Source organism: Mus caroli, unplaced genomic scaffold, assembly GCF_978045245.1.
Source record: "Mus caroli unplaced genomic scaffold, Mus_caroli_1 scaffold_12, whole genome shotgun sequence".
Classification (NCBI taxonomy): domain Eukaryota; kingdom Metazoa; phylum Chordata; class Mammalia; order Rodentia; family Muridae; genus Mus; species Mus caroli.
This window is the reverse complement of record NW_028227267.1, coordinates 27,043,363-27,059,686: the sequence shown is the minus strand read 5'-3', so window position 1 is coordinate 27,059,686 and position 16,324 is coordinate 27,043,363. Positions and strand designations below refer to the sequence as shown.

The 16,324-nt window shown below is 49.6% G+C and overlaps 1 protein-coding gene across 1 annotated transcript; it reads right to left on the bottom strand.

Moving 5' to 3' along the window:
• Nucleotides 1-1,166: 1,166 nt before the first annotated feature.
• LOC110309220 (annexin A8) lies at nucleotides 1,167-15,556 on the bottom strand. The gene is made up of 12 exons (XM_021181738.2): nucleotides 15,439-15,556; nucleotides 11,964-12,054; nucleotides 10,869-10,963; nucleotides 9,689-9,802; nucleotides 9,004-9,094; nucleotides 8,168-8,247; nucleotides 7,686-7,745; nucleotides 7,138-7,231; nucleotides 6,809-6,904; nucleotides 5,089-5,147; nucleotides 3,698-3,820; nucleotides 1,167-2,028 (listed from the first exon to the last, which is right to left on the bottom strand). Exons 1-12 carry the CDS (start codon nucleotides 15,457-15,459, stop codon nucleotides 1,969-1,971), a joined length of 984 nt encoding a protein of 327 aa, XP_021037397.1. The 5' UTR covers nucleotides 15,460-15,556; the 3' UTR covers nucleotides 1,167-1,968.
• Between the last annotated feature and the right edge of the window lie 768 nt (nucleotides 15,557-16,324).

Below are 16,324 nucleotides of genomic sequence, written 5' to 3'. Positions count from 1 at the left end.
TCCAAGCATTGCCTTAGGGAGCTGCCCACAGGTTTGCTTCCTAAAGCTCCGTTTCTCAGATAACGGCTAAGAACCCATGGACTGAGCTGGGACGTTGGTCCCGGGAGCGCTCACTGTGCGAGCGTGAGGGCTTGAGTTGGGATCCTCAGCACCCACATAAAGCTGGGCATGGGGTTCCGTGTCCCTCTCCTCACCACTGAGGAATGGGGACAAACAGGTCCAAGGAGCTCACCTGTCATGTCAGTAAGCTTGATAGAGATAGTGAACTCCAGGATCACTGAGAGACGCTATCTCAAAAAACCTAGGGTGGAGAGCCAGGCCTGGTGGGTCACACCTTTAGTCCCAGCAGCCAAATCTCTGAGCTCAAGGACAGTCTGGTCTGCACAGCTAGTTACAGGGCAACCAGGACTACATGGAGAAACCATGTCCTGAGGAAAAAAAAAACCAAAATAAAATAACAAAATTATGGTTGAGAAGAAATAGAAGACAACTGGATGTCAACCTCTGACATTCCAGTCAGTAAGCATGCCCTCTACCCCAGTGCATAACACCCCAGTGCATACATGCCCCAGTGCACACCCCTCCAGTGCACACCTCCCAGTGCACATCACCAGTACATACACACACCCCAGTTTACACACACCAGTGCACACTTCCCAGTGCAGACATCCCCCAGTACACACTTCCCAGTGCACACATACCCACAGAATACACACACCCAGGGCATACACCCTCCAGTGCATACACCCCAGTGCACATACACCCAGTGTACACACACCCAGGGCACGCATCCCCCAGTACACACTTCCCAGTGCACATATACCCTCAGTGTACACATACCCAGGGCATACACTCCCCAGTGCATACACCCCAGTGCACATACACCCAGTGTACACACACCTAGGGCATACACCTCTCCAGTACATGCACCCCAGTATACAACACTCCAGTACACCCCCCTCAATGCACACACACCCCAGTGCACACACACCCAGTGCACATACACCCACAATGTACACATACCCAGTGCATACACCCCCCCCAGTGCACACCCCTAGTACACACACCCCACTGCACACACCCCAATGCACATACCCCAGTGCACACACACTCCAATTTACATACCCTAGTACACACAAATGTACCCCTCACAAATCCACAGACACTTTTTGAAAGTACAAATGTTTATGATTCTGAAAGCCCAACGAATATTGAGAAGAGTTCTGTCATGTTCTTCAGGCTTGGAGACCACGATCAGAGGATGGGATTCATGCTCGGGCTGGGTGGCTCCCTAGTCTGCAAGCTTCAGCATGGAGGGAATGACTGGACAAGCCCGAGTCTCTCAGGCCACAGTGTACTTGGGTCAGGATGGGGATTTGTAATCCAAACTAATGCGTGCTATTAGGATGGTGTAAGAATTTTCCTCCACGTAGAGCCTAAAAATTTCTGTTGAGTGCCCCGATTGGCAGAGCTATGCGCCCCTTTCTCAGATCCACGGCTGTGTCCTCTCATAGAGCTGCTCTCCCACCTGCTCACTGGCTGCCTGATAATGATGCTTAGCAGCTAAGACAACTGCTAGAAATCCATGTTCCTTGGTTGTTCCTCTGAAGACCCTGACTCAGTAGATGGGTCGGAGCCAAGGCATCTGTGTGCCCTGTGCCCAGGAGACTTGGTGTGAAGGGGAAGGAATGACCCACAGGCCACTGCAAGCTTCTTCATGCTGATGTTTCTGGTAATGCTAGGGTGGGCGGTATACACATACCTAGAAATGACTCAGGGGAGAGGTGGAAGGGAAACCCAGGCTGGTCTCATCATCCGGGTCAGAAGCATCAGATGAGAAGCATCAGAAACTGGGAAACAGAAGACTAGAAGCCAGATGAGGTGTCCCCTACCCCCACCCATGGTCAGGGCTGAAGCTGCAGGGGCTGGGCTCACACTTCTTGCCCTTGTTCTATTTTTTGGACATTTTCAGAGGTCAGTGCCCACAAGGTTCAGCAGGGCAGTCTTGTAGTAACCACTGGTGTCGGCCTAGAGAGAGGAGGCACAAGGTGGGGAGGGGGTTAGAAGGGAGTTTTATGATGTTGGCTTTTCTCTTCTGTTCTAAGAGTTGTGCTCCCTGGGTGGGGCCTGTCCCTTCAAGTGTTTCTATGCCACAGTTCTATGCAATGCTATTGCTCTTTCCTCCTTGTTTCAGACTATTCTTTTGATTCTCTGTCCAGCCCGATGGGATGGTTGAGGGAAATGAGTCACAGACACAGATCCACTCTTAAGCCCTAAGAAAAGGAAGGCTTGCAGGTGGTTTCCTTATGCAGTCAACTTCCCCAGGCTCCCTTCTGGTGCTTCTCTCAGGACCCAGGAGTTCAGAGCCATTCACTTATTCAACATGAGTCATATATATTCATCACCCACTACTGCATGTCAGGGAGCCAAGGCTGAAAGTAAGGAGCCCAGAGTCACATCTAGACATAGAGAGAGCATGGGGCAGACTGGGTCATGCAGGTCCGGAGCACAGCTCTGTCAACATACACAGACTCTGCTTTCACCTCGGTGAGACATGTTCTCTCATCTATAAAATGCCATCTGTGATGAGGTGTACCATGTGGGTGACCTAGTGGCAGCCCAGGCTGGCTTGTGCTTAATCTCCCATCCCCTGAGCAACTTGGTTGTGAAATCTAAAACACAAAAATAATTTCAACTCTTCTATCTTACTGCCTGCCTCCCTGATGCCATCCTGCCTGAAACTTCTTAGTGTTTTAAAAATATAACACTTGTCCCTCAGTGTCCATGGGAGAATGGTTCCAAGACCCCACCAATACTAAACTGAATACGTTCAAGTCCCTGAGAGGAAATGCTGCTAGTCTTGGCTATAACCTATGCACACCCTCCTATACTTTAAACAATCTTTAGATTGTTCATAATATTTAATACAATGCAGATAATATGTAAATTTATATTACATATAAACATTGTTCAGGGAATACTGACAAGAAAAAAGGCATGTGTGTGTTCAGTATAGATTCATTTTTTTCCCTTAGTGTTTTCAGCCTTTGGTTGTCTGAACCAGCAAACGCAGAGGTCCACTGTAAACTATGAGTTGCCTATCTAATTTCGTCAACAATCCACCCTGGTGGAAGAACTAGCCACTTGACTGAGTAGCTAAGGGATATTCTTGCCATGCTTTGACTTCTGGCAATAAAATAGTTAATGAAATGAAATCTGCAGACAGGCTGTCTCAGTCCTAGCAGGGTTCCCTCCCTATGCACTTAATACACCGGGATTTCACTAATTGGAATGTAGGTAGGCAATCCACTGGAGCCTAAAATTTCCTTACTTGGACTACTTAGATGTAGGACTGAAAAGGGGCCCCTGATTTCTATGAAACTACTTTCTCTCTTTGTCCCTTCAGAAATGGTTCCTTTTGCAAGGTGTTGGTATATTCCATAGCTCAAATGCAAAGCCACTTTCTGGGATAAGGGCAGCCCTCTGTGCTTCTTTAGTCTCCACATGCTCCCCTGATACACCCATAGTTACGTGTCTCTCCTTCCTGGTCTCTGTGTGTGCCATCTGGTAACTGGTGCAAGTGTGAGATGCCCACGGGGAAGGGATGGTCATCTGGGACATCAGTCATGTCATCTCACATCCCAGGAATGTCTGTGTCACAAGCTGGCAGCAGTACAGTTGAGAACCTGTGCCTTACCATGATCATGCTGCTGAGAGTCTTGCCATACATCTTCTTAAACTGACCCTTGATAAGATTCAAGTCAATCTCACTCCTGGAAACAATGTTCCTTATCAGCGTTCCATCACGTGTCCCTGCTCCCTGCATAAGACAGTGACAGTCAGCCATCGTGTTTCACATTGTCTGTCTACCTCCGTAAGGATGAACCAACCTGTGTAGGGTTTTATAAAGAGCTAGAAGTGCAGGGATGGGCCTCTGTTTCAGTGGGGAGCACACCAAGAGGGGGACTTTTGTGACACAGGTTTGTTTTCTTTTCCCAAAATTCTATTCTTTGATGGTGCTAAGATTGAACCCAAGAACTTGAGCATGCTGGGCAAGTGCTCTAGAAGGGAGCTGTATCCACAGCCCATGACAAAGAGCTCCTCTTTCTCAATTTCCTCATTCGGTGGCAGTGCCTTGTCTTATTAGAAGCCCAATGCCTGGTGTTGTGGTATGCATTTGATTTACTGCATCAGACTCTAGTCAGAAAACACTCACTACTCCAGGAAGACTTCTTATTTGAGCAGCATCACTGTAATGTCACTCAAGTGGCTGTTTCATGAGCAGCATCTTCCAGCTTTCTCTGTCATCCCTGCCTGGTCTTGAGTCATACGGTGCTTCATAACCAAGGAAATAGCACTCTCTCTCCTTCATGGGGCAGATGTGTCCAGAGGGCTTGGGGCTGATGGTATGACTCTCACATTAGATGGTGCCAGCATCATTACTAGAGAAGCTGGGCACTGACATTAGTCCCTGAGAATTACTTTAAATGCCTCTCTTCCAGTTTAGTTCGAGATACCCTCAAATCTACTCAGGAAGAACAGCATGATCATCTATTTCTGAAACCAGGGAAGCCTTATAGGCAAGAGGAAATCTGAAGTCAGCACCTGACCATGAGTAGGAAAATTGACATGCCAATTGGGACAATGTCCCCAGAGTCTGTCCATGTCAAGGGGGTTGGGATTCTAGCCATGCTTGCCTATTGTCTTCAATGAGGAGATACAGGACAATAAAAAGCACAAGCTGATGGGTCTGAGATCAATGCATGGCTCCACCACTTAGAAGGGGTGTGGCCTTGCACAAGCCTTAGACACACCACACTTCAGATGGCAATGGTGATATGGACTATAAAGAGTTGTTGTCAAGGTTCTGTGAGTCTTCAATGAACCTGCTCAAATGTACCTTCAGGGACTGTGATTTCCCTTCCCAAGGCTTAGTTGGGCCTCTAATAAAGCAAGTCTTTCTGACGCACGAGAGATTAGACCAAGAGAGAGTCCAGTGTTCAGATGGCAGGGACTCTGAGTTCCCCTGTTATACATCTGACATCATATAGTGCTGACTACAGAGGAGGCAGCAACCAGGACAGTTACCTTCATGGCATAGTAGAGTCTCTCTGCAAAGTAGCTGTGGACGTTCCGGGTGCATTTCACTGGCAAACAGGAAAACTCTATTAATGTTAGGAGGGTGCAGGCTGTGTGGCATACACTTGTATTTGTTTATGTGTTCCTGTGGGCGTTGAGGGTTAGTATTGTGTAAGGGTTGGCATGTTTCTTTGTGTGCCACCTAGCTCCAAAACAAAGGCTTTGTGTGAGGCAGAGAGTAGGGCAAGGGCAGAGCCTAGGGGAGTGGGCACAGCTCCAAAAGCCCAGAACAGCCAGGGAAAAGGGTGAGATGTGAATGCACTGGGCACCTGTGGGGCTCATCTGAAGTCACCAAGTCAGGTCTGCTAGAGGACGTTGCTAAGCTGTCACATCCAGGAAGCATCTTCTTTAAGAATTTGGCTACTCAACTGCACATAGATTGCCACAGAACAATGGCTATGGGTCTCAGAGTACCCTGTGAGTGGGAACCCACATCTTGAATTTTCATGTAACCAAAGAAGCTTAGCTTTAAGGACTAAGGCACCAGAAATTCCTGGTCTGGAGTGTGGACCCCAAATTTTCTTCTCCATAGATGTATCTTTCCTGGACTGTAGCATCTGCATTGGGAGATGGTATTAACCCAAGGCTGGGCACATGGGCTTTGTGGGAGGTAGGAATGTGTATAAAGTCTTTCTTGATACTGTATGACTTTGTTACTCAACCTCTGACACACTTGTGACATGAGAGTGACTGAGGCTTTAAGAAGAGAAGGACCAAGAACTGCCCATCACAGTGGGGCCCTTCCTGCACACCTTTGCCGTTTAGGAGGCATTATTATTTAGGGTTGATGGGTAGAGTTCTAGGTGACAGCAGAGGGAGTGTCTAGCTTTTGCAACATAGAATAAACTGATAAACTGAATAATCTTTACCACAGTCATCAAAGCTGGCCAGGACCCCTCAGATGTTAATAGCCACTGGAGACATAGGGATAGAGGGAGGAGGCCTTGGTTACTGGCCTCCACACAGAGGCAAGCCTGGGGTAGAGGTAAGTGCCTGGCCTTGAAGCCCTCATCTCAGCTCCATTATGTAAGGTGGTATAGGGGTAGTCCTTCTGCCTGGCTCTAGTGTCTGCTCGACTGCGAGTCTTCCCATACGGTTTCAACTTTATACCCAAGACATGCTATGGACAGGTTACTGTACATGCATCCGGTCTTCTGCTGTGGGAAAAGGTTTCTAAGTTCTTCTTGGTTTGGACTCAAATTATACACTATCATTTCTTCAGTTAGCAACTAAGGTCGGGGCTTGTACCTGGATTAGGCCCCAAAAGGAAGCTTTGAACAGGGCTACAGAAGCAGAAGCAGAATGCTCTCTGAGTAGTGTCTGGGGTTAGGCCTGGGCCCTGGGCCTGGAGTCACTGAGGTAACACTCATGTGTACACAGACACACACAGACACACAGACACACAGACACACAGACACACACACACACACACACACACACACACACACACACACACACACACAGGGGATTGAATAGACAACACCAAGAATAGTTCCTGGCAGGCTACACTGAGACTTTTGAGGTGTTGTCCCAGGGATGTGGGCTGAAAGGTATGGGTTTAGAGCATTGGGAGTTGAGGACGCTCTTTGAATTACAGAGATCCAGTCATCTGCTGCCACTTTCCTGGGCTGTGGATACAAATGTGCTGAGAGCCAAGCCCCTTTCTTACCCACAGTGAGCATGGCCTCCTCCAGCGAACCATGGGTCTCACTCTTGATGCTATCTTCAATGCACTTGTTGGCAATTTTTTCATATTCCTCGAACACTATGGAGAGAAGCATCCACGTAAGGGATACATAGATTACGCGCTGCACCTGAGTGCAGTATGAGCACATCTCTGCCTCCATCTTGGCACATGGGGAAGAGTCAAGGTCTCCATGGCTCTCTCCCCAAGTCTAAGCTGCTTAAGACTATACATATCAGACCTTCCACACAAAGGCAGAGGCCACGTGGCTAGGGCAGCCACGCACCGCTGTGTGTCTCACTTCTGCCCTGTACCTCTCATCAGGTGAGTGGCACTGCGTGTGCACAGGATAGTGATGAACTTCATCTCGTCGGTCCCCATAATCTTCTCACCCGCTTCATGCAGGGCCTAGAATTGGGACAGGAGGAGGTGGAGGTGAGAGAGAATTCTAGCCTACCATCAGTGAGCCCAACATGGTGGCTCACTGTCCTGAACTCCTGTTCCTCTAATAGTGTTGGCTCTCCTCTGTCCTGGGCCATCAGCTACTTTAGAAAATTCTCCTTCCCCCATTGTCTCTGGGAGCACTGAGTAACAAGAACTCTACCAATAGATACACAGAGATGTGCACATGAGCAAGCTCTGGGCTCAGGGAGGCTCGCTCTGCCTGACAGCCTTAGATCCTCCCTTCCCAGCTTCTCCATTTTTCCTTTTCTTCCATTGAGTTTCCCAGGTATCCTGCTTTCCTTCTTAGTCAACACATGGTGGAGGCTGCAGAGACGGGTCTATATTAAAGAAAGCTCTCCTTGGCAAAGGGGACCATAAAGCTCAGAGTTCCGGTGGTAAGGTCAAGGTACCGTTTTACCTGTGCATCTTGGAGGACCAGTCCTGGATCCACAAAGCCACTCACATCATCTCTGCTGCCCTAGGATCAGAGAAAATCACTCTGTAAGGCAGGTCAGGACTCAGAACACTGGGCTGAGGGGACAGTGGGGTATAGAGGGCAGGTAGGAAAAGGCTATTGCTTCTGGTCCATGAGACCTGAAAGCCAGCCATCCTCACCATGCCTCACTGTTGGCATTTGTACCACGAAAGTAGATGAGCTACTTCATTGGAATGGTGGATTCAGCGAGCCACACTAGTGAGCAGAGCCCACTAGGATAAGGAAAGAGAGGCATGAGGCTTTCAGGGAGGACCCTCCTTTTGTGCTGAGACACAGATGGCGCTCCCAGATGGCTGGGTTTCCCCATAGCCCAGCCCTCACTGGGAGTCACGATCAAGGGCTGTGCTGGGATGGCTCTCTTTGGATTTCTAAGCCACAGAGTTCTGGAATCTGGATTGCGTTACCTGCAGGAGACACACCAGAATCCGCTCCAGATAGCCACTCGTGTCTCCTTGGATGTCTTCTTCCAGGGTAGATCCATAGTCTGCAGAAAAACAGAACCAGAGGTAATGGACAGTGAGTGACCCAGGGCCTGTCAGGGTCCACTTCCTTCCTCCAGACCTGCTTCCCACACTTCTCCCCATGGGCGGACAAGTTCTTGGTACAGAAGGTGTACACCCCATTTAGATGTCCAAGTTGGCAGACATCTATCTAGGTAATCATTCAGATGTTGACATAAATGTGCAAGCAAGCTAGAGAGAGAGAAATAGATCAGGCCAGAGAGCCAGACCAGAGCCTGCAGATTGAGACTATTTTATTGCCAAGTTGAGCAAAGCCAGAGCCTTTAGACTCCCTTGGCCAGAAGCACAGCATGGAGGACTGGCTGGCCTTTGCTTGCCTGGAAGGCTATGCACTGTATAGGAGAGTTGGCCAGTGGGGCTCCCCTAGCATAATGGGGCCCTGGCAGATGACCCTCTCTAGTGTTCTGGGTCAACCCATGTACAGCCAACAAGTACTCTTGTCCACTGCTGCCTCCGTTCCCCAGCACTGCCACAGCATTAAGGGACATGAGCTTATCTGGGCACACATCACTCTCCCCATGTCTGAGCCATGCTCAGTCACTGTTGGGCACAGGATTTGGCACCCGTGGGCACTTGGACTTATCTCAGAAGACCTTCCAAAGGCTCCTTTCCACTCTGGCTGAGTTCCCTTGGGAACTGCCTGACTCCTTTTCCCTATCAGGTTGCCAAAACGTAGGCCATGTCTAGGTTTCCACCCCACCATCTTTGCAACCCCTTACCTTCCTCATATGCCTTCATTATCTCTCTCAGCTGGTTCTTGGTCCGAGAAGCCAGGATCTCAATGATGACTCCTTCTTTGGTTCCTAAACCCTGGGGACAGAGACCTCTGTGTTCTGGAGTGCTCTGCCCTTGGTCTCCTGCTCCACCTGTGCTATCTTCTAAGAAGCTATGGCCACTGCCTCTTCTGCCCTCTTCTGTTGGAGGGTGATATTGAATCCCCGCCATTGTTTCTTAGGACAGCTAAGCTACCTCAGCTCTCCTTCCTTAGCTGGGTGGTCTCACCTAGGTGGCTCCACCTTCCCACCCTTAAGCACTGTCATCCGTTAGTGAGGATAATGAGGCAAGCCTACCCTGAAGGTGGCCTTAGAGGTCACAGCTGTAAAATGCCTGGCATAGATTGTACTGAGTATCCTTTTAGTGGGCATGTTGTGGCTTCTGGGTCTCCAGTACCACCTAATCTGTGAGAGTAACAGGAATGATGAAGCAAAGGATGGCCAAGGGGCAGTGCTCGGATTTTCGATTCCCCTGCACTCCTGCTGGTCCAACCCTATTCTAAGAAGTACTGATCTAGACCTTCATTGTGACTGGTCAGCCCCACTGCTGGGTGGCTGTTGGAGCAGGTTGCAAGCTCATTAGGTCAGTCGGGCCCAGGTGGCCATTCTGATTTATGGCAAAATGGAGTACCTTCATGGCATCGTGCAGCTCCTTGGCTTCGTAGCTGTATGGCGGGTACATGAGGGCCACGATGAGTCTCTCAAATTTGCCACTCAGCTCTGACTTTAAGGTCTCAGTGAGGTCCTAAGACAGGCAGAAAGAAAGGTTGAGATGACTTATCTTCTAAGCCCACTGCAGTGCAGGCAGCCGGTGAAGGTTGGCCTGAGGACTCTTTCTTCCTTCCCACATGGACTCTGTCCTGTTGGTGTGATGACACAGACATGTGACAGCTCAGCACACAGTCCAGTACTGGGCACATTCTAAACTCAGGAAAATAGGATTGCCATTGCTTTCGGGACTGCAAGCTCAGAGGGTGGCAGCACCATGCTTACCTTATTACATGATTCAGTGAGGAGAGGGAAAGAGGGGGTTGGAGAGAGAGGAGGAAGAGAGAGAAGGAAAGAGATTCCAAGATTCTGTCTCAACCTGACTCTTCCTGAGGGCACACACAACTACAAGAAGCCACTAGGTCACACCCAGCTGATTTGTACAGGGCTGTCAGACTGTCACTTAAGAGCTCTGGAGTCTTAGGAAATTACCCAACCTCTCTGATGTTGAACTCGGAGGATAATGTGTAGCTTGGAGGGGAAACGAGTTACATATGGCTTCACTTGGGGACACTAAACTTCATCATTGATGCTTTTGTGTTAAATCTGTGAGCAAATGGGGAGACTCCAGGCACCCACATGCCTATGCACAAACCTCTGGCATTCACTGTGCGCCTCCGAACTCCGGGTTCTGTGCTAAGGGCTGGGAGCAGCCAAAGTGCCCCTAGAGTATCCAGAGGCAGGAGAGGAACACACAAGTAACTCGCCTGTGAGAAGCGTGTGTCTGTGCTGTGAAACAGAAGTGAGCCAGGTGTTGCCAGGGAGCAGGGAAGTGAAAGGTCAGTTCAAGTAGTGGCACAGCAAAGCTGGAGAGAGAACAGGGAAGAAATGGGGCTAGACCGTGCAACGCTAATGCCACACTGGGGCTTGGGAGCTATAAATGGCTCTTGCAGAAAAAAAACAAAAAACAAAAAACAAAAAACAGAACAGCCAGGGAAACTTGACCACAAATGAATGGAAGTATTGTTTTAATGCAATATGCCCTATGCACACATTTCCATCCTGGGAGGAACTGTCCGGTCTTTGGCCCCCAACCTGCTTACCTTTCCAAACTGAGCCTTGAAGGACTTGGCAATCTGCTGCCTCTGCACATTGCTCCTCTTGGTGAGCACGTCTATGATGGCCTGCTCATTGGTTCCTGTAGGAGTGTACAGTATGAGAATCCCTTCTACCTCTGGGGGGTGAGGCGGGCATCAGAAAAGACTGAAGGGGGGCGAGCTGCAAATGTCCAATTTCCATGGTGTAAAGAAGACATCCAGGTAGTGAACCTCTTGGTTCCCCATCTCCAACTTACATAGTGTTGGGTATGGCTCAGGCTTGACTTCATAGCATAGCAACCAAGGGCAGGGAGCTTTGGACAACAACTGTGGATCTTTGAAGCATGCCCAAGGGAGATATCTTAAGTCTTTCCCTTGTGTTGGTCACATTAGAGGAATATCATAGAGAAGTCTAGACCATTGGGTCTGAGAGTCTCCCTTGTATGTCATAGACAAGAAGGCTCATTTCCTGGAGCCTGCATTTGTTCATATTAGAAGTGGGGATAACAGTAAAGTTTTCATGGAAACAGTGGGTGTGAGGATGTGGTCTAGGCCACTCTAGGCACGGCAGTTCTCTTTAGTGTCCTGACTCACTGGGCAGAGCCAGCTGAGAGGTGACTCCTACCTGGAGTGAGACCAAATTCTAGGGTAAACCGGTCCCTTCCCACCCACGCTCCTGTGAGGTGTGGGAAGCAGCTGGCTGTCTGGTCAGCTAGCGTGGGGGAGAGGACAAGCTCAGGATCCATGTGGCTGATTGCCCTGGCCTCAACACCACACCTAAACTCCCATCCCATGCCCACAGTGGGCCTGGTGCCAATCCATCTTCCTCTGATGGATTGGGAAGTGTGTGTTTATGAAGCAGAAAGGAACCATCGAGTCCAGAGTCCTGGCAGCCATTTTACAAGTGAGAGACTTCAGACTGATGATGGCCTTCCCTGTCATTGTCACTTGGGAAGGAACAGTCACCCACCTCAGAGCCGGTGTGTAACTAAGTCACTCAGTAAAATGGGGGCCCCGTCTATGCCTGACTGTCCTTGGCATCCACTTTCTGAGGATGTGGGATGTGAAGCCCCAGCGGCCAGGCCATGGGTGGTAACTCACCAATCCCCTTCATGGCTTTGTAGAGGGTCTCTGCATCAGGGTCTGGGTTGAAGTGAGAACTACCCTTCACACTGACGCCCTCCTGTTCAACCTGCAAGATAAACAGGCCTGCTCATGCTGGAAAATACAGGAAAGGTAGGGGAACCTCCTGGCTTACCATGTAGTCCACTTTGTTAAGCTAAGGACTTCCCCTGGGCTCTGAGACCAGATGGAGCCTTGCAGGGTGTGACTGGGTACTCCAACTAATAGACTGGTGCAACTGGGACCAGAGCTTATAAAAGGAAATTACCTATTGGCTGAGGGCAGATAGCCGACTGGTCACACAGTTCTCATCAGCACCGTGTACAGCAGGATGGGTGGAAATAAACTCACAAGGAGTGGCTCTGTGTCTAGATGTGGCATCTGGATTTTTTTTTTTTTTTTGCTTGTGAGGAAGGCTCTAAGTCTATTCTAGTCTTTCCCATGGTGAGGGTGAGGTATGGATATTTCAGAGGACCAGGAGACACGCTGAGCATCCCCAAAGCTCAGGTGGTTTGCAAGACCATGGGATCATATTGGGCAGAGGGTTAAGTTTAGAGAGAACTACAGGATGTTCTATGGATTATGGAATAAACTTGATAACCAAAGTACCCAGACCCTCGTCTTACAAGCTTCCAATCCAGGGCCAGTGCAAAGGCCACTTACCTGTGTGCTCTGCATAATTTATCAGATGCTTAGGGTGCAGGACCCTGTGTGTTTTAGGGGGAGGGGTGGTGAAGAGTGGAGGGAATTAGGAGTAGGGTTGAGTGGGTGAGACCTGGGTCCCTCAGATGGAGAGTTTAGTCAAACCCCTCTGGTCGTTCACCCACTTGCTCACACAGCTCTTCTGTTGTCCCCCATTCACCCACCTGCTTTCCACCTCACACGTTCGCTCAACCATTCACCAATGCTCTACCCAGGCTGCATTGTCCTTACACCCACCTGCCTGCCCTTCGCCTTTGTCCTGCTTCCTTCTTTCCGTCTCCTCTCCTCCCCCGTTTGCCTCCTTTTCTCTTAGTTTCCTTTCAAGTATCCTCCACCTACCTTTCCTTTTCTCCCTACACTGATTGTCTATCCATCCTCCCCCTCAAGCCTCAGGTTAGACCCTGAAAATACACAACAGGTCCCCACCTCCATAAGGGTCCTGCTTCTGAGAAAGGAACAAGGCATCTTTCTGTGTCCTTTGGTTGATTTTCACGTGTCCAGAAATAGAGTTTCCCTTCACATTTATTGCACCGTATTTTATAACAGGAACTGTTAGAAATAATTCCTAGGGAAAGTTTCTCCAGTGAGCCAAATGCTGACACACACACACACACACACACACACACACTCCTTGCTTCTGAGGTCACGCACTGCTACTACTAGAAGTCTACTTGAGCATTCTCTGTAAAGTGCATTAAACATGTTGCTCAGCCTGCCACCTTCTCCAGCAGTCGTATTAGGAGCCTGGGCTTGGTGGCTTGGCTAGTAAGCTGGCACTTCACCCACAGCCTGGTTCACAACCTAAGCTCTGTCTACCTCTCCCACTCTTCAGATGATTCACACTTTTCCAGACACTGGGTTTTATTGGAATGTTTCACTGCAGAGAGCCTCACCCCTAGACATGTGGGTTTTCTGAGGGGTGTGGGGTGGGCAGTGTTTAAGTTCTCACTTCCTAGTTTCTCTGCCTAATCCGAAGAAGTGTCAGAAGCTTAGTCATTGAGGAGTGTCCCCCATACCATTCAGGGACCTGTATTTGTCAGCAGCTCCAGGGGTGGCTCAGATATCACCACACTGAGAAGCCTGTCTCTCTTCCCTTGCTAAAGTTCTATAGAAAGAGATCGGCGTTCTGGGTGCCAAGGATGGGACACTGCCTAGGGTGGAGATTAGGAGGCATCTATCCCAGCTTCCATGTCAGCCTCAGGCTTCTGATGGAGCTACCCTGAGGCCAGTGAGTCCAGACCATCACACTCCCAGGAAAAAGGCAATGCAGGCAGTCCTGGATGCTGTGTCTAGAACACCATCTGTCATGGGCATGCAGGATCTGGCATACTTTTGTCTGATCTCTTCACTGGCTAACTCCTCAAGAAGGCCACAAAGGGAGAACCTGTTTTGAAGATAGGCACTCTCTGTCACACTTTTGACCTCTCCAGTTCTGTATTTAATCCAACTTTGTACTCAGGGGACATTTGGTCCTCACTGGCAGCCTGGACAGATACAGAGGCCTTGCTGCCCTGAGTCTGCTCTCCCAAGGGTCAGAGATCCTGGATGACTGAGTGCATCTGGACCCAGGCTGCCCAGACCTAAACCCTTACTAGTGTGGCAGCTGTGGTACTGGAGTCTCCATTTCCTCCCTTGTGTGTAAAGCCAACCATCCTACAGACTTGCTGTGAGGTTCCAGTGACAGTGGTGAGAGATGCCGACAGGAGTGTCCCCATCCATACAGAAGGTTCTGAGAGTACCAACATCATCTTGCCAATCCAATCAGGTCTCCAAGAGGATGGCCCCTGCCCCTGCCCTATGGAGTGCAGGGCCTAGAATCAGGCTATTTTGGCCAGCATCTGACTGTAGGAACTGCCCAACACTCAGATCCCTGCTGTGCGCACCTGCACAAGGCATATTGCTAGCAGCTGCTGTGAAACTATATACAGCTACTGCTCAGGCTGTTTTCCTCTGAGGGTCAAGATGATAGCTCATCTCTTCCTGCCTTCTATTCTGTCCTATCTGTCCAGAGACCCCCGGGCATCTACACCTACAGCTTCTCTCTGGGTGGTATCACAGCAACAAAGATTTTCCTGAAGCTGGGCCAACTTGGATCTTCTGCCTATAAGGAGCCCAGGGGTTGTGCAGAGACTTTGGACTTTCTCTAGTCTAAGCTGTCCGAGGGACCTGAGCAAGCTACCTGGTGTCCCAGAACCTCAGCTTTTCCCTCTGAGCGTGCTCCAGCTGGGACGAGGAAGGTGCATAGCACATGTAGCCTTCATTCAAGTCCCTTGATGTTCCTTCCGTCCGGGATCCTTCTCCAGACCTAGATCCAACCCATCTGAACATTCAAATGCTCAAACAGGGCAATGTTTTCCAGAGTCAACCTCCTGGGCCCCCGAGCGCCTTTCACACACTGCTACTTCTGCAAGGAACAGCCTGCTAGAGTCTCTCCAAGCACAAACTCCCGCATTGCACACATCCACAGAGGCACTAAAGTGGCTTTTCCCTTACAGAAGTCTCCCTCTGGACTCTCAAATCCTTTAGCTTTCTCTTTGCAGTTAAAAAAAAATTTTTTTTTTTAAAAAAATGTTCTTGTTTTATTTTTAACTGTCTTACCTTTCAAACCTTAACTTTTCTAGGCATGGATAGGGTTTTCCTCCCAGTTTCCTCACCGGGACTTGGCCTAGCAGGTTCAGCCTTTACTTTTTCGGTGTCCTCCACACTCCCAACAAGGACTAGGGACCCATCTCCCCAGACCATTTCAACTTACCCAGGCTTTCCACCAGGCCATTCTGTCTGCTGCTTTTCCCAGGGAGATGAAGAAACACTAGTTGGCCTCTGCTCAGTGATGGACACAGCTACTGCCCGATAGTAGGTGTGGTTGTGTACACAGGTCCAGCCCCACCCAGCCCTCCCTCCCTCCCTCCACCTCAGGCTCCACTTGGCTCTGGGCCCCTCCTGTGACTCCCAGACCCCACCCAGACACTGCCCGGGCCTGCCCTGAGAATGTTTGGGCTGTGGTTGTCACATAGCTTGGAAACTCTGAGGTAGCGTTTGAAAGTAAACATGGCTGTAGTTTCTTGAGGTTGGCTAGACCTCAATCACAGAGAGAAGGAACCCACAGCACACAGCCCTTCTGCTTACTGCCATCTTTGCATACTTAGCAGCACAAAGAGTTCAGCAAAGGACACAGAAACAGCCACCCCTATTCCCTGGGGTGCACTGTGTCTAAATCCCTCTTTAACCATCTTGTAACGCTGGGCCCTTGGGTCATGGTCACAGTCTTAGGAAGCAGGTATGAGTTCCTGTGCTAGAGGGAACCGTTCGCAAGTACCTAGATAATTTGCTTAAATGACAGTTGTTGTGACAACAGAGTGACTGTGCACCAACTCTCATGGGGTGAGAGACTGCTGCCTCCCACGGGGAAGGGCGGGGTAGGAGATGCTAGTTGCCAAGGGGCAGGAGTACTATTCCCAACCAGCTTCCAAGAAGCTCGATTTTGGGAATTTCCTACTTTTCTTCAACTGTCCCTCAGCACAGCTCTTCTTATAGGACCCCTTAACTAAGCTAGCTCCTAGCTAGCTACCTTTCAGTGTGAGGCTGCTGCCTCTGGGAGCATCACCCAGGCTCCTAAAGCTCTCAGCCCTCATGGTGAC